This window comes from Suncus etruscus, chromosome 8 (assembly GCF_024139225.1).
Source record: "Suncus etruscus isolate mSunEtr1 chromosome 8, mSunEtr1.pri.cur, whole genome shotgun sequence".
Taxonomy (NCBI): Eukaryota; Metazoa; Chordata; class Mammalia; order Eulipotyphla; family Soricidae; genus Suncus; species Suncus etruscus.
This window is the reverse complement of record NC_064855.1, coordinates 10122540-10140354: the sequence shown is the minus strand read 5'-3', so window position 1 is coordinate 10140354 and position 17815 is coordinate 10122540. Positions and strand designations below refer to the sequence as shown.

At 49.7% G+C, this 17815-nt stretch overlaps 1 protein-coding gene across 1 annotated transcript in view; it reads right to left on the bottom strand.

Moving 5' to 3' along the window:
- The window catches only part of FEZ1 (fasciculation and elongation protein zeta 1), a 37535-nt gene extending 21536 nt beyond the window's left edge, over positions 1-15999 (bottom strand). Inside the window, exons 1-2 of the mRNA XM_049778571.1 lie at positions 15824-15999; positions 7220-7565 (exon numbers count right to left, since the gene is read on the bottom strand). Coding sequence (XP_049634528.1) covers positions 7220-7530 — 311 coding nt within the window. The 5' untranslated portion in view covers positions 7531-7565; positions 15824-15999. The remainder of the gene's footprint in view (positions 1-7219; positions 7566-15823) is intronic.
- Positions 16000-17815: the final 1816 nt, after the last annotated feature.

Here is a 17815-nt window from a genome sequence, read left to right as displayed (position 1 = left end):
GAAGAGGCTGCGAGAATGACCCCACACAGAGCTCCGTGTGCCAGAGAAATGGGCATCCCAACCCCGACTCAGATCCAGCCCCTTTGGTAGTGGAGAAAATGCCATTGAAAGCTAGTCTGTTGGGGGCTGGAGCAACAGCACAGTGGATAGGGTGTTGGCCTTTCATTTGGCCAACCTGGGCTCGATCCCGAACATCCCACATGGTACCCTGTGCCTGCGAGGAGTAACTTTTGAGCACTAAGCCAGGAGTAACCCCTGAACACTGTCAGGTGTGGCCCAAACATCAAACACCTCTCCTCCAAAAAAAAAAAAACAAAACAAAAAAAAAACAAGGGCCTGAGCAGTGGCACAAGCAGTAGGGCATCGTCTGCCTTGTATGCACTAACCTAGGATGATTGCAATTTGATCTCCTGGCATCCCATATGGTCCCCCAAGCCAGGAGCGATTTCTGAGCACATAGCCAGGAGTAACCCCTGAGTGTCACTGGGTATGGCCCCAAAACAAAAACAAAACAAAACAAACCAACAACTCTGTCTGCATCCAAAGGGTCTGTGACTTCTAAACCTAAGAAACATTCATCTCTGGGGCAGGAAAAAGAGAGTTCAGGATTTAAGGCATTTGCCTAGCAAAAAACTGACCCTGGATTAGTCCTTGGCACTGCATATGATCCCTCAATTACTGACAGCAGTGAGTGATCCCTGAGCACAGAGCCAGGAGTAAGCTCTGACCACAGCACTGGTGTGGCCCCAAAACCAAAAGACAAGAAAGAAAAATCAAAGAAATTCCCATATAAACAATCATGAATAACTCCTTAATCTCGAGTGTAAAGAGATAATAGCAACAGTGAATCCTATAAATGCTGACTTACCATCCAGAACCTTCCACACTGGTATTGCTCTACCACTGAGCTACCTTCCTGACTTCAAATCCCCTTTGAAAATGAAATTGTATTTGGATGACTCAAGACATGACAAAGTATGGTATCAAGGGGCCGGCGAGGTGGCGCTAGAGGTAAGGTGTCTGCCTTGCAAGCGCTAGCCAAGGAAAGATCATGACCACAATTCGATCCCCCAGCGTCCCATATGGTCCCCCCAAGCCAGGGGCAATTTCTGAGCACATAGCCAGGAGTAACCCCTGAGCATCAAACAGGTGTGGCCCCCCCCAAAAAAAAAATATATATATATATGGTATCAAGTGCTGACAAGAAACACAGACATTTGAAGATGAAGTAATCCTCATGGGGAAGAGAGCTGGTCACACAGATACAATGGGAGTGATAAATGCTCACGGGTGTAAAGGAGAGATTTTCCTCCATGCACACAACTGGCAAGGAAACACATCAAAGGAATTCGAGAAAACCCAACGGCATGGCCGTGCTGAGTTGTTCACTTTACTCATTATTTTCCTCTCACCACCAGGAAAGGGCCTTGAAGTCCGGTATTGATTTGCGGTATTCAGCAGCGTTTCAGAGTTGCTTCCTAAGCAAGCTGTTAAGCCCATCTCTGTCAGGCCTCTTAGTGCCTGCCTAACCTGGGCCCAAAGTTGGGTCTCCTAGGTGCTTTAAATCTGAGACCAGTGTGACTGGCCGGCATTGGCACCTCCCATGAGAAGATCACAGCCATGTAGCTTCGACTTCTCGACCTCTCAGTATGTCTGTGCTCACTTTCTTATCTGATGACCCTGCCTGCAGACCTTTAGGCTTGTCCCGAGAGCAGTAAAACCACTTAATTCAGTGAGCAAGAGATTCTCGCATTCACCTAGGTGGGGCAGATGGGGGGGGGGGGCCTTGGAGTGGCTATGTATTCCCAGTGACCTGGGAATGATCCCCTCAGAAAGGATAGGTGGGGATGTTAAGTCACTAAGAAGAGCCGTCTCTCCCTCCTTGAGTCTTTACTCACTTCTTGGGGTTCACTTCCAATTCTAAAATTTGTTTGCTTGTTTTGGGGCCACACCCAGAGGTGCTCATGGATCGCTCCAGGCAACTTGAGGAATCAAATGGGATGCCAGAGATCAAACTCAGGTCAGCCACATGCAAGCCACCCCACTATACTATCTCCTTCACCCCTGATTCAAGATTTTTTGTCGTTTTTTTTTTTGTTTGTTTGTTTTTGGATCACACCTGGCAGCGCTCACGGGTTACTCCTGGCTCTACCATTCCAGGCAGGCTCGGGGGACTATATGGGATGTCAGGATTTGAACTACCGTCCTTCTGCATGCAAGGCGAACCCTTTACCTCCATGCTATCTTTCCGGCTTCAATTCAAGATTTTTAATGCCAGTTCCCTAACCATTTCTTCCTAGGGGCTTCAGGTCACCCCCAGATTATCTTTCATCTTCACTCTAGCTTTCTGATAGAAAGGAAGCATCAATAATAGTTCTTTGGTTTGGGGGTCACAACCAAGTGATGCTCAAGAATGACTTCTCACTCTGGGTCACTCTCTGAGGTGCTCAGGTGAATGTTAATTGCTGGGGCCTAAAATCAGCTCTTCCATGTACACAGTCTGTGCTCCAGCCCAGAAAGTGAGTGCTCCAGTGGCCAGCCTTAAAGGAAAGCTCACGCTCATCTCTTGGCCATCACTTACTGTCCAGTAAGAACAGAGCAACTGACCAGCACTGCTGGAGCCAGGCACGGTTCCAAACCCTTGTGGGTGCCTCTTGCACTCCCTACAGCACTGAGATGAGAGAGAGCTGGACCTGGATGCAGAAAAAGTCACCAGGCTGCCTCAGTGTCCCTCTGGGGATGCTGCAGGCAAAGAGGCTCCAGAGCAGTTATTCCAGTCCTTAAGGAAAGCCTATCAAAATAATCTCCCAAATTCTAAATCCCACCCAGAGGAGCAGAGAAGCTCTCACTCAGGGATCAATTCTGGTGGGCTCAGGGGACCATATGGGATGCCGGGATCGAACCCTGGTCTACTACATGCTAAGAAGAAGCCCTCCCCACTGTACTATCTCCTTGTGATCCCAGATCCAATATTATGACAAAGGAAAGAAAGTTACACTAAGACAGAGAAGAGATTTAGATTTTGTTGTTGTTGTTGTTTTGGTTTATGGGCCACACCTGGCGACGCTCAGGAATTACTCCTGACTATGTGCTCAGAAATCGCTCCTGGCTCGGAGGACCATATGAGACGCTGGGGTATCAAACTGCGGTTCATCCTAGGCTAGAGCATGCAAGGCAGATGCCTTACTGCTCGTGCCACCGCTCTGGCCCTAGAATATTCTTTTAAATTTCAGAAGAGAAACTATAAATGGAGAGAGGACAGCTAGTACGGCACTGGTTCAGTCCAACCCAGGTTCAATCCCCAACACCATATGTCGCTGGTTTTCTGAGCACTGCCAGGGGTGATTCCCTCACTACAGAACCAGGAGTAGTCCTGTGTTCTGCAAGGTGTTGCTCCCAAACCTGAAATAAATATGTAGAAAATATAAGGAAAACATGAAAAAAAAATCCAGGAGCTGGAGAGATAGCACAGTGATAGGGCATTTGCCTTGCATGCAGCCAATCCAGGATGGACAAATATGGTCCCCCTACCTTGTCCAAAGCCATTCCTGAATTCAGAGCCAGGAGCAACCCCTGAACGCAGTCGAGTGTGAACCAAAAACCAGACAAAAAAAGAAAAAATCCAAACAAGTAATACAGATTCAAATCTGCTGTTTTGAACTCCTAGATCTTCCACACTCTGACAGCTCCCTTCCAATGAACTATTTCGAAGCAAGAACTAAAGAAATCAGAGCTTCCAAGGACATTGCCATGCTTGCTTTAGGATCTGTGCCACCTTGAACGAGTTTCATTTGGCCAAGAATTTCATTGCTCTCCTTGGCTTTGAAGAGTCCATTGTTTGGTCCAAATCTACCCAACACATTTTTTCTTGACCCAGTGTGAATAAATGACCCCTCTCACCATTAAAGCTAAGTGCATCCCTGGCAGATCTGGAGTATGGCTATGGAGATAGCTCTCAGGCTAAGCCCTACACTCTCTTTCTCTTAACCTTCTTGGAGTTTAACAGTTGAACCATCTGGCTGGGAGTCTGTCTAACAAAGTGTGATTTCACTCAGATTTTTATTTAAAACTGTAAAGCTTGAATTACAGTGCAGGGCAAGAGAGGCCTCTGTCAGTCCCTTCATTCCTCCTGCACTGTCCCCAATCACACTTGATCTTGGGAAGGAAGGAACCAATCTTTTTTTTTTTTTGCTGAGGCAGGCAATGAGGCAGGCAAGGCAGCAAAAAAGGAATCACGCCAAGAAACCCCATAATCCCGAGTGACGGCGATTAACTTTGAGTGGCCTCTACTAATGCGCTCCAGGAGGCAGGGGACCGTCGGCTTGCTGGGTCTCCATCCGTAATGAGGCGGGGGCAGGCGGGCACAGGAGACAGCCGAGAAATGATTTGTTGGAAGTGAAAAGAATGGGATGCATCTTAAAACGTCATTTTGCAAGCACTGCCTGGGTGAGTGCTGGGGACGAAATGTGGTCCCCGCCGGTCCTTAGCTCCACTTCATCAAGATTGAGCTCTGGAGGCTTCCAAGATGAGGACCTGTGCAGTCAAATAGAGTTAAGTGACTTGCCCAAGGTCACACAGTGAGTTAGCAGGAGTATGACAATTAGAATTCATAGTCTTTGGGTTTCTAGTTCATTGCCTGCAGCAATGAACTTGGTGAAAAATACTCTGTAGAATAAAGCCCCAAAGTCTTTTTATTTTTTTTCTTTTTATCCTTCAAGGAGCTGAACAAATTATCCTAGACTCTGAATCTCAAAAAGGAGCCATTAGAAATTGGAAATTAAATTGAAGCTCTGGGTCTCACTGGTTATGTCAGTGGAAAGTTCCCAATGAACATATGGGGGGCAATTATTCAAAAAGAAAAAGGAGAAGGGTCTAAAAATGCTTGTTAAGGGCCTACAAGGCTTACTACTATTGCTTATCCTGTTCATTCAATAATCAACAGTCTGCTCAAAAATGTTACTGACATGGGGCCGGAGAGATAGCATGGAGGTAAAGCATTTGCCTTGAATCCCATATGGTCCCCCGAGCCTAACAGGAGTGATTTCTGAGCAGAGTCAGGAGTAACCCCTGAGCGCTGCCGGGTGTGACCAAAAGAAAACAAACAAACAAAAAATGTCACCAACACACCAAGTGCTGCATTAGATGGTGGGGTGGAATGGCAACACTGGCAAATATGGAGTCCCACAGTCACAGAGCTACAGACTTAGTCATTAGCTCCCCATACACTCAGGCCAATCCTCTTGGCCACTCCTCTTGCCTCTTACCATGGACTGATCAGCCACCCTTCCCAGTCACCCAGAAGGAGAGAAACCAGAGAGGTTGTACAGAAGCTCAGTTACTTCCCTTACATGTGGCCAACCTGGATTTGATCCTCAGTATACCATATGGTTCCCCAAGCCCCGTCAGGAGTGATCCCTGAGTTCAGGTCCTAGAGTAAGCCCTGGATACTATTAGTTGGGCTTGCCACTGAGAGAGAGAGCCACTGAAAGAGAAAGCCACTGTGAGAGAGAGCCACTAAAAGAGAGAAACAGAGAGCTAGACTAAAATTGTAGTTGCTCCTAAGTTCCATTAAGGCAGCCATCTTAATCCGCCTCGCAAGCAAAAAATTTATGTTGGGGGCCCAAGCAATAGTAAGCAGGTAGAGCATTTGTCCTGCACGCAGCCAATCCAGATTCAATTCCCAGTATCCCATATGGTCCTCTGAGCATCGCCAGAAACAACCTCTGAATGCAGAGCCAATATTAACCCCTGAGCACCACTGGGTGTGGCCCAAAAACAAACCCCCCAAAATTCATTTGAGGTCAGAGAGATAGACTAAAAGGTCAATTGCTTTGAATGCAGCTGACTCTAGTTCGAACCCTGGAACCACATGGTCCCCTAAGCACTACTGGGAGCAATGCCTAAGCTCAGAGTCAAAAGTAGTTCCCTCAAATACCTCCAGGTTCAACCCCAAAACCCAAAAGGAGGGTAGGATGGAAGACGGGAAAGCAAGGAAGAAAGAAATTCATATTTAAAAAATATGAAATACTCAAACACCATTCTTCTTTTTTGGTTTTTGGGCCATACCTGGTGATGCTCAGGGGTTACTCCTGGCTCAGAGGACTATATGGGATGCCAAGATTCAAACTCAGGTCCTAATAAATTTTTTTTTAATTTATCAACTCCCCTCTTTCTTTTTTTTTTTTTGTTTTGTTTTGTTTTGTTTGTTTTCTTCTTCTTTTTTTTTTTTTTTTTTTTTTTTTTTGGTTTTTGGGCCACACCCGGCAGTGCTCAGGGGTTACTCCTGGCTGTCTGCTCAGAAATAGCTCCTGGCAGGCACGGGGGACTATATGGGACACCGGGATTCGAACCAACCACCTTTGGTCCTGGATCGGCTGCTTGCAAGGCAAACACCGCTGTGCTATCTCTCCGGGCCCATTTGTTTGTTTTCTTGGGTCACACTCAGCAGTGTTTAAGGTTTACCCCTGGCTCTATGTTCAGAAACTGCTTCTGGCAGTCTCCGGGCACCATATAGGATGCTGAGATTCGAACCACCATCCTTCTGCATGCAAGGCAAATGCCTTGCCTCCATGCTATCTCTCCGGCCCCCTCAACTCCCCTCTTTTGGCTACTGTTAAAAACTGTCAGGTGGGGCCGGCGAGGTGGCGCTAGAGGTAAGGTGTCAGCCTTGCAAGTGCTAGCCAAGGAATGGACCACGGTTGGATCCCCCGGTGTCCCATAGGGTTCCCCCAAGACAGGGGCAATTTCTGAGCACTTAGCCAGGAGTAATCCCTGAGCATCAAATGGGTGTGGCCCAAAAAACCAAAAAAGAAAAAAACAAAACCATCAGGTGTCTCATATTCGGGCAAATCATTGCCATATTTGGTTTTGGGGGCCTCATCCTGTGCTTAGGGCTCACTCCTGGCCTTTGCTCAGGGATCACGCCTGGAGGGACTCTGGGGCCCACCTCTGGTACTGAAGACTGAATCCAAGCATGCTGCATGCAAGAAGTGCCTTCCCCTCTGTTCTGTTGCCCTGACCCTCATCCTTACTGGTGTTGTCAAAAGCTGACAACTGACCTTCCAACTGGTCCTATACCTCAAATTAGATTTCATGCCTGAGAAAACCTTTCTGCTTGCTAAAATCTATGGGAATAGGAGCTACGCTCAGGAAGACTCTGCAGGAGACAATGCCCCCACAAACCCCACAGGGGGCCCTCCCAGTCCTGACCCGGCCTTACTCCTCATCTTGCAGCGTGTCCTCGTCCTCCTGGATCTGGACCTGGTTCTTGACAGGTGCCAGGTTCTCCGTCTTGGCGTTGTAGTTCCGAAAGCAGACGTTGAGTTTCTCATCAAACTCGTTCACCAGGTCCTCCATGGACTTGAAGCTGATGATCTCAGAGGAGAAATTCTCCAGCTCGGAGAGCGAGGGGTCCTCGAGGTGATGGGGTGACGAGCCATAGAAGCATCGTGGCTTCTCCTCCCGCTCCTCTGTGCCCCAGGGCCGAAGGTCCTCGAACTCCTCATCCAGACTCACCAGCGGGGCCTCCATGCTGGTACCCAGCGCAGCTCTCAGGGTTCTTGGCTCTAGAAGTAGACAAGGTGGTAAAGCTCTGCTTCCCGCCCCGAGTGTTGGGACCCTCTAATCACAGACCCTGAGTTTCCTCAGGCCTTGCTCCAGGGCCTCCTCTGTACATTGCAGCCAAGGCACCCAAAGAGACAGAATCCTGGGGCTGAAGCCAACTGAAGCATCTTTGGGGTCACACCTTCCCTTGTTCCCCACACCAGGCTGGTAGTAAGTAGGTCCTGACTCCTTCGACTACCCCCCCCCCAAGTGGTCCCTTTTCATCCAAGAAACGCAGTAGGGGTGAGCTACACCTCTGTTCACAATGGGATTCAGAATGGAATGTGAAGCCAATTTTGGTCACTATGTGTTCTGAAATTTTGCAGTGTGGTCAATGGCTTCCAACCCCTCTACCGCGACACTACCCCCAAGCTAAGAAGCCTCTTGGCCAAAGGCTACCTCATCGCAGGACGGAAGGGCTGACAAGACTCACCCCAAAGAGCAGGGTGGAAGGGGTTAATTATATCTGCCAAGTGTTTGGAACAGTTCCTGTCACAACTTCAATGCCAAAGTGTCCAATTGGTGTTTTATTGCTTTGATTATTATTATTTTTGTTTTGTTTTGTTTTTTTTGGGTTACACCCAACAGCGCTCAAAGGTTACTCCTGGCACTGTGCTCAGAAATTGCTCCTGGAATGCTCAGGGGACCGTATAGGATGCTAGGATTCTAACCACCATCCTTCAGCATGCAAGGCAAATGCCTTACCTCCATGCTATCTCTCCATCCCCTGGTTATTATTATTATTACAGCTGTTATGGTGATCTTAATCCACCTTATTAGCCACATGTTCTGAAAACTGAAACATATTTTTGTAAAAACATGTTTTATTATGCATGGCCAGATGATAGCACAGAGGTAGGGCGTTTGCCTTGCACGCAGTGACAGCCGACCTGGGTTCAATTCCTGGCATCCCATAGGGTCCACCAAACCTGCTAAGGGCAATTTCTGAACACAGAGCCAGCAATCTCAGTAAACCCTGAGCACCACTGGTGTGGCCAAAAACAAACAAAAGACCATGTATTATTATGAAATAATAAAAACTCGACCTAAGCCACAGAGATAGTACAACTGGTAAAGCACTTGCCTTGCACAAGGATGACTCTGGTTCAATTCATGATCCCCTTCATAGGGTCCCCCAAAAACTTTTGGCAAAAAGTAACCCCTGAGCATAGAGGCAGGAGTAAGCCTTGAGTACAGAGGTACATAGCTCAAAAATAACTCCTGGACTGGCCCTGAACACATCCAACAACACAAGTTCATCTGCAAGAACATAAAGTTGCATTCGGTTTTTAATAGATTCCACTAGTGTGATTTACGACTGAAATAAAAGGTTCTTTTTTTTTTTTTTCGGGGGGCACACCCAGTGGTGCTCAGGGGTTACTCCTGGCTCTACACTCAGAAATCACTCCTGATAGGCTTGGGGGACCATATGGGATACCGGGAATTGAACCCAGGTCTGTTCTGGCTGCATGCATGGCAAATGCCCTATTGCATTGCTATTTTTCTGGTCCCAATAAATAAAAGGTTTTATTATTATTATTATTATTATTATTATTATTATTATTATTTTGGGCCATACCCGGTGATGCTCAGGGGTACTCCTGGCTATGCACTCAGAAATCGCTCCTGGCTTGGGGGACCATATGGGACGTTGGGGGATCGAACCATGGTCAGTTCTGGGTCATACACGTGCAAGGCAATGACCTACCACTGCGCCATCACTCTGGCCCCAAAGGTTCTTTTTTTTTTTTTTTTTTTTTTGGTTTTTTTTTTGGGGGGTGCCACACCCGTTAGATGCTCAGGGGTTACTCCTGGCTACGAGCTCAGAAATTGCCCCTGGCTTGAGGGGACCATATGGGACGCCGGGGGAATCGAACTGCGGTCCTTTCCTTGGCTAGTGCTTGCAAGGCAGACACCTTACCTCTAGCGCCACCTCGCCGGCCCCATGAAATATATATATTGGGTTTTTTTTTTTTTTTTTTTTTTTGGTTTTTGGGCTACACCCGGCATTGCTCAGGGGTCACTCCTGGCTGTCTGCTCAGAAATAGCTCCTGGCAGGCACGGGGACCATATGGGACACCGGGATTCGAACCAACCACCTTTGGTCCTGGATCGGCTGCTTGTAAGGCAAACACCGCTGTACTATCTCTCCGGGCCCACCCCAAAGGTTCTTAATAGAGCACACACAGGGCTACTCGGAAGCCTTCATGGCGAATCCCGGTGGGGGTTGGGTATCAAGGTTGCTAAGTGGCCCCTGAGATCCACAGTGGAACTCAGGGTCTGCATATACTCCCCAACTTGAGCTCCCTGCTGGGGCCGGAGCAATAGAACAGAGGTAGGATGTTTGGCTTGCACACAGCTGACCCGGGGCAGACCCCGGTTCAATCCTGACATCCCAGGAGTAAACCCTGAGCACCACCAGGTGTGGCCCCAAAACAAAACAAAATGAAAACAAACAAAAGCTGAGCTCCCTGCTGTCCGGAATTTCACTTACTTTATTTTTAATTTTATCTGGTTTGGGGGCCGCAGCCAGCATTGCTTAGGATTGGCTCCTGGCAGGATCGCCCAAGTCTGGGATGTCAGGGATCAAACTGGGTGGACCAAGTGCAAGGCCAGTGCCCCACCCACTACAGAATCATGCCTGCCCCAGGATTTTAGTTCCTTCTAGCAATTGCATCCCTGCCTGTAAATCCCTCCCCACTCCCATCTTCCACAATTTGACAGAATGGATATTCTGAAAGGAACCTGGCCTTGAGGCAGTAATTTAAGGCCCTGGGTGTGACTATCCTCATCGGGCCACAACAGTCACCGAACAGTTCCAAGACCCAACAGGGAGCCCCTGAGCCAGAGTAGAAGCCCCCCAATTTATCTGATCTACCTCCCTCATTCCAGAACGACAGTCACTCTGAACCCCAGAAAAACTGCCTCTTAAGTGAACTGACGGAAAGAGCCCTCCCCCTTCACACCAGGTCCTATGATCACCCCCCAGATCTAATGCTAGCAGCATTAGTGATCTAGAGAACTGGACCACATGGCCTATTGCCTGCAGAGATGTTCCTACCAATGGCACAGGCCCCAAGACACTCAGCCCCCAACTGCTATGGGACCCCCATCCTCTTTATACATTGCCCTCCCCCAGTTTTATGCGATTCTTTGAGGGCACAGACACCCGCCTGGCAACCTGTCTGTCCCTCCCATACACACACTCTGGCAGCTGACCAAGGTGCGCTGCTGACAGCAGCCATGCTGTCCTGCCTTGCCCTGCCGCCCTTCACAAGGCATAGACCCCATCTCCGCTCACATAGTCAGCATCCACCCCAGCCGTGTTTCTCTCCTATCTGCATTATTATTGATCCAGTTCAATGCTCAAAGTAGAACTATTGCTCAAGGGAAGCCAAACTGCAAAGAAAAAAAAAATGGATGTTTTGCCCTGGGAGCTCCATTCACCATCTCTACCCACTAAGCCAAAACTCAAATTGAGGTAAAGGACAGGCCAGGAGAGACCCCAGATCAGCACACTGGCGTGAACTAGGTAACCATCATATCAGAATATGTTTTGACCATTCATGGTTTACAAAGGCGGCATGACATTATCTCGAAAGACTAAACATCTTTTTTTTTTGTTTTGTTTTTGTTTTTGTTTTTGTTTTTGGGCCACACCCGGCGGTGCTCAGGGGTGACTCCTGGCTGTCTGCTCAGAAATAGCTCCTGGCAGGCACTGGGGACCATATGGGACACCGGAATTCGAACCAACCACCTTTGGTCCTGGATCGGCTGCTTGCAAGGCAAACGCCACTGTGCTATCTCTCCGGGCCCAAGACTAAACATCTTGCATTTCTGAGAATGTCATCTTTACAGAACCTTGTAAAGCATCATGTAAAGAATGTGCAGAGGCAAGAATTGTGGTTCCTGACACTCTCCCTTGCTGGTAAAATAAAGGCATTGGCACAGTGCTGATATATCAGGATATTCATTTAAAAAAACATGTTCACTCCATCATTACAATTGTATGAATATATTTTAATAATATGTTTATTTTTATATAAGGGGTGGTAGGGGAGCCCCAGCTGGTGGTTCTTAGGAAATACTCCCTCCCAGCTCTGTTCTCTAGGTGCCACTCCCTGCAATGCTAGGGATTTAAATTGGGTATGGGGCTAGAGAGACAGTACAGTGGCTATGGCACTTGCCTTGTAGACAGCTGACCCACGTTTAATCTCTGGCACCATATATAGTCCCTTGAACCCAACCAGGAATGACCCCAGAATACAGAGACAGGAGCAAGCTTTGAGCATAGCTGGTGGACCCAAAATCACCAGAAAAGGATCCCATTCATTTCTTCAAATTGCCAAAGCTGGGCAGCGAACAAAGATTAGAAATTCCCCTTGCATTTAGAAAACATTAGTAGGTGCTTTTAGAAAACATTAAGAAACACAACACCATCAAGAAGGTGGATTTGTTTTGTTTTGCTTTTGTTTGATTTAATTTGGGACCACACCCAGCTATACTCAGGGCTTTCTCCTGGCTCTACACTCAGAAATCACTTCAGGCCATGCTTGGGGGGACCATATAGGACACCTGGGATTCAACTCAGAAGGGCCTTATTCAAGGCAAGGCCCTCCCTGCTATACTATTGCTCCAGCCTCATCATCAGGTTTTACAGTGCAGGATCTGTATCCACTGAGTCAGGATGCTGAGACACGTGTAAGAACCTGAAATCTAGGCTGGGACATGTGCCTGGTATCCACGAGACCCAGCCCTACAAGGCCAGCCCCCCAGACTGCCTCAGCAGTCTAAAATCCCTAGAGGCCTCTAAATTCAGAGAGAGAAAAAAAAAAAAAAGGAAAGAAGCTCAAATCCAGGTGCCCTCCTGCTGTTGCTGGCACTTCTGGACAGGAGATTTTGGGCACAATGAGTCTTTTGGTGCCTCTATTTCCAGCTGTAAAGGTATTAACTATGAAGTCTGTTTATGTTTTTCATTTTCTGTTTTGATTTTTGGGCCATACCCGGCAGCACTCAGGAGTTACTCCTGGCTCAGAGCTTAGAAATCGCTCCTTGGGCCCGGAGAGATGGCACAGTGGAGTTTGCCTTGCAAGTAGCTGATCCAGGACCAAAGGTGGTTGGTTCGAATCCCGGTGTCCCATATGGTCCCCCGTGCCTGCCAGGAGCTATTTCTGAGCAGACAGCCAGGAGTAACCCCTGAGCATCGCTGGGTGTGGCCCAAAAACCAAAAAAAAAAAAAAAAAAAAAAAAGAAATCGCTCCTAGCAGACTTAGAAGACCATGTGGGATGCCGGGGACCCAACCCAAGTCCATCCCAGGTCATCTGTGTGAAGACAAATGGCCTACCACTGTGCTATATCACTCCAGCCCCTGAAGGCTGTCTGTAAAGTAAATGGACAGGCTTGGAAGTACCAAGTGTGGTACTTGTAGTCCATATGTGGAATACAGTGTTCAGTAAATGTCACTGATTTTAGGGAGGTAAGGTTGGAGCAATTTTGCAGAAATATTGGGGAGGTAAGGTTGGAGCAGTTTTACAGAAATGTTGGGGTGAGCATGCTCCAAGTGGAGAGAAATTATGCTCTATGAGAGAACTGTCCCCAACACAATGTATCTTCTCTGAAATGAAGCATCCCTGAGTGATTGCCAGTTTGTTTCGCCAAAGTCTGTCAAAGCAGCCCCCATTTCTGACAGTCTTGAAAGCTAACAGCAAGTGTTCCAGATGTTCCTCTTCTTCTACATTTGTGCTCTTTTTTGGAGGTGGGGGAGTTTGGATGGGGGACAAGGTGCAGCAGTGAAAAAGTGATGTCCATGTCAGTACTGATTTGAACTGACTACATCTAGTATATTGTTAATTAGCAAGAAGAAAGCCAGACCCAAGACAGAGATGGAATCAGGAGCATGTGCAGGGGGAAGTGTGTGTTACAAACAAACAGATTTAGGGAAAGATTACAGAGAAGAAGAAGAAGAAGAAGAAGAAGAAGAAGAAGAAGAAGAAGAAGAAGAAGAAGAAGAAGAAGAAGAAGAAGAAGAAGAAGAAGAAGAGAAGAAGAAGAAGGAGGAGGAGGAGGAGGAGGAGGAGGAGGAGGAGGAGGAGGAGGAGGAGAAGGAGAAGGAGAAGGAGAAGGAGAAGAAAAAAGAAGAAGGAGGAGGAGGAAGAGGAGGAGAAGAAGAAGAAGAAGAAGAAGGAGGAGGAGGAGGAGGAGGAGCAGGAGGAGGAGGAGAAGAAGAAGAAGATGAAGAAGAAGAAGAAGAAGAAGAAGAAGAAGAAGAAGAAGAAGAAGAAGAAGAAGAAGAAGGAGAAGGAGAAGAAGGAGAAGGAGGAGGACAAGGAGGAGGAGGAGGAGAAGAAGAAGAAGAAGAAGAAGAGGAGGAGGAGGAGGAGGAGGAGGAGGAGGAGGAAAAGAGGCAGAGAAGGTAAAGAAGGAGGAGGAGGAGGAGAAATCACAGCTCCAGGGCTCAGCGTGGAATCCTTTGAAACATGCCCTGCAGCCCCATTTCATCCATTTCTCTTCCCAGGTCCCTCTAAGGGAGCCAAGAGGACTCTGCATGAATGACCAGGCAGAGGAAAGGACCCAGGAACCAAACACTTGAGGTGGGAAACAAAAGTCACTGTCCCAGCATCTGCAGAAACTCTGGTGCTCTGGCAGAGGCCAGTCCAGTGTCTGTAGCTGCAGAGGTTCTGGCCGGTGGGTCATGGGGCAAGGGGTGGACAGCTCTTTCTGAAAGGGCACCCCCTTCTCTCTAGCCCTTAGCCCGCTTACTTGCTCCCCTCTGCTGGGGGGTACATGGACAGCCTTTGCTCCCCCCAGTTCCAAATGAGAGGTCCACTCACAGCTCACACGGGATGTCCCTGTCCTCCAAAGCTTGTCCTAAGAAGCCAGGGTTCCTAGCAGATTCTTTCCAAATGCGGGAAGGATGAATGGCAGCACCAAGGGACCCTGGGAGAAGCAGTTAGTCTTTATTTTTATCCCCTCATCACAAAAAATGGTGCAGGACTGATAGTTTGATTATGTCCCAGGGTCGATTCCTTTTATTTCTGCCTCCCAGAAAATGATGTCATTTTGGAATAGAAAAAGAGGGGCTGGAGCTTAGCAGAAACCCAGCAGGCCACGCAGTAGTGCTGTGTTAACGATGCTCCTCCAGCTGCGATTCAGGGCTACAGTGCTGGTGCCCACAGATGCCCACAGATGCCCACAGATGCCCGGCGCCAGCTTTGCTGAGCAGAGCAGTGCTTTCATTCACCCTCCTCTGAGCCAAGCCGGGCACCGCAGAGTGCCCCCTTCCACCTCCTCTTCTTCCCATCATTGGGCCCATAGATCAACTGCTATGATTTGATAGTCCCCCCCCCAAGCCCTCCCTTAAATCTGCCACCAACGTACCACATCTCCACCACAAAAGCCAGCCGTGCCCAAATTCCCACCCGCTTTGCAGCTGGATTGAGTCTTGCCCTGGCCTCTGAGTATTCCAGCCAGTCTTGTGTTCTCACATTCCCCCCTCCTTCTGCCCCTGCATTCACCCTCATCTCACATCCCCCTCTCTCCCTGCTCCCCCACTCACTCCCCTGTTGGGGGAAAAAGAAAGGCGCCCGCCAGCAGCACAATGGCTGGGGCTGGGGAAGCCTGGATACATCCCGCACAGGCCGCGCGCTCACTCCATCTGGGGCCAGGCCTGATGGGGCCTGGTGGGCAGGGGGCTCCGGGGTGTCCCTCAGGAAGGAAGGGCCGAGCCCGAGAGAGGACAGGGCAGCACCCTGCGCTGCACCTCCTTTTCCCCCCATCTCACCCCACCCCACGAGCGTCCTTCCTCCGACCTGGCCCCTGCGCGCGCGCTGCTGCGGGAATGCACGGTTCTGGGCGCGCACGGGTGGGTCTCAGGGTCAACTTAGGGGTGCTGGTGGGGGGCAGCAGAGCAGGTTGGGAAGTGTGTGGAGGAGTCCCGGGACAAGGTGCCCCTCAGCAGCTCCAGCCCCAAAAGGCGCAGGCCTGGTCTCCGGGGTACGCTCCCTGGGTTGCCAATACCCCGCACCCCGCGTTCCTTGGCAAGGCTGGGTGGGAGGGCGATCTGACCGCTCGGGGGGCGTCTGGGAGGAGTGAACCCCGCTCCCACTGTCCCCTCCGACCAGTAGGGACCCCCTCAAATCCCCATCGCCTTCGCCCCACCCTGTCCCAGCCCACCCTGGACATAGCATCTGTCCCCAAGCTGGTGATCCCCGGTGACAGCACCTGTCCGGGTCCTAGGCAGATGCGGCGGCTCTCGGGGTTCAGCGGGACACCCCCATCCACGTCCACGGCCTCGGTCGGAGGTCGCACAGAGCCAGCAGCCAGCCCCCCGCAGCTCCGCGGCTCCAGCTCCCCGCGATCCGCCCGCCCCTCCAAGCCCGACCGAGCGAGCGCGCAAGGCTCGGAGACGCGCGTCGGGCACCCGTCCCCGGGCGCGCGCGGGGCTCACGTCACCTCGGCCTGGTCTTCAAGCTCCGACTCTTTTCCAGCGCCTCTAGCAGCTCCCAGAGTGCACCCCTAGCTCTGCACACAGGTTACCCCAAGAAACACCCTCCCGGGCTTCTGCATTACCCCACCTTTCTGTGTCCTGGTACCCTGAGTTTGGCCAGACCTCACCCCAAAATGCAGGACTCTTAGGTTGCAGGACATCTAGATGTTGGACTCGGGTAGATTCAGTCCTGCCAGGGTTGGGGTTCATATGCAGCAGGACCTGAGCACCTGGTTGAGGTGCAAACAGAGTTGGGGTGCAGAACCTAAAAGGCGCCTCGCAGAGGCAGGTGTGAGCAGACCCTTCTCTCCTCTCTGCTGCCCACCCTTCAGACGCCAATGTTAACTAACCAGATCCCAGAGCTAAGAGGTCAAAGTGCAATGTCACTGGAGTGAGGGGACCTGGAGGAGCCTGACAGTCTAGTGAAGCCCTAAAAACTGTTGTCAGGTTAGCGAGGAAGTGGAGCAGCCAAGGGGGTCCAACAGGGTAGGGTGTGGACTGAGCCCAAAAGCTCCCTTGATCCCAATGGGGGCACTGGCTCACTGTAGGAGTCCAGCCCAAGCAGTGAGGATGAGGAAGGGCATCAGCCCCTGGGCTCTCTCTTCCAGGATTGGGCAGTTTCTGGGGTCTCCCTCAGTGGAGGAGGATTTCTGTTGTTCAAGCGAAGAAAGGTAGGTTGTGAAAGAACCCGGGTTCGTGTGTGCATGTGCATGCCCCCTGAATCTCCACACCTTCTTTCCTCCCTTGTATGTAGTGAGGATGATAATGGGACCATCCCAAGGCCTGCTATAGGAAGGAGTCCCCTGGCTGTTCGCTACGAAAAGCCCATGTGAGCCAAAGGCCCCTCGTCACCCATCTCCAAATCATGGGGTTCATGATGCTGAGGAGAGATTGTCAGGGAGCAGGCCAAGATGTTGAGGGGCTGAAACTGCAAAAATACCCCTTTGCTGGTGACTTTACAAGTTACCTTCTATAGGGCCAGAGAGATAGCACAGTGGTAGGGCGTTTGCCTTAGACGCAGAAGGACTGTGGTTCAAATCCTGGCATCCCATGTGGTTCCCGGAGCCTGCCAGGAGCGATTTCTGAGTGTAGGTAAGGCCAAAAGTAACCCCTGAGCACTGTCGGATGTGATGCAAAAACAAAACAAACAGGGCCCGGAGAGATAGCACAGCGGCATTTGCCTTGCAAGCAGCCGATCCAGGACCAAAGGTGGTTGGTTCGAATCCCGGTGTCCCATATGGTCCCCCGTGCCTGCCAGGAGCTATTTCTGAGCAGACAGCCAGGAGTAACCCCTGAGCACCGCCGGGTGTGGCCCAAAAACCAAAACAAACAAACAAAAAACCAAGTCACCTGTGAACCTGTTTGTGCATGTCACATTGGCATTCTATTATTTGCTACAAGGCATGTATTTTAGTCTTTTTGGGGGGGGGCTTTTTTTTGGTCACACCTGGCGAAGCTCAGGGGTTATTCCTGGCTCTGCACTCAGAAATTGCTCCTGGCAGACTCAGGAGGCCATATGAGATGCTGGGAATCAAACCCAGATCCGACCTGGGTCGGCAGCATGCAAGGCAAACACTTTACCGCTATGCTATTTCTTCGGCCCCCAAGTATGTATTTTATATATATTTTAAATAATTTGTTCATACAAAATGTTTATCTGTCATAGAGCAAGTGCATAATAAGAGAGGTCTGTTGTGTTATTATGTGGATGTTATTGGAGGAACTGG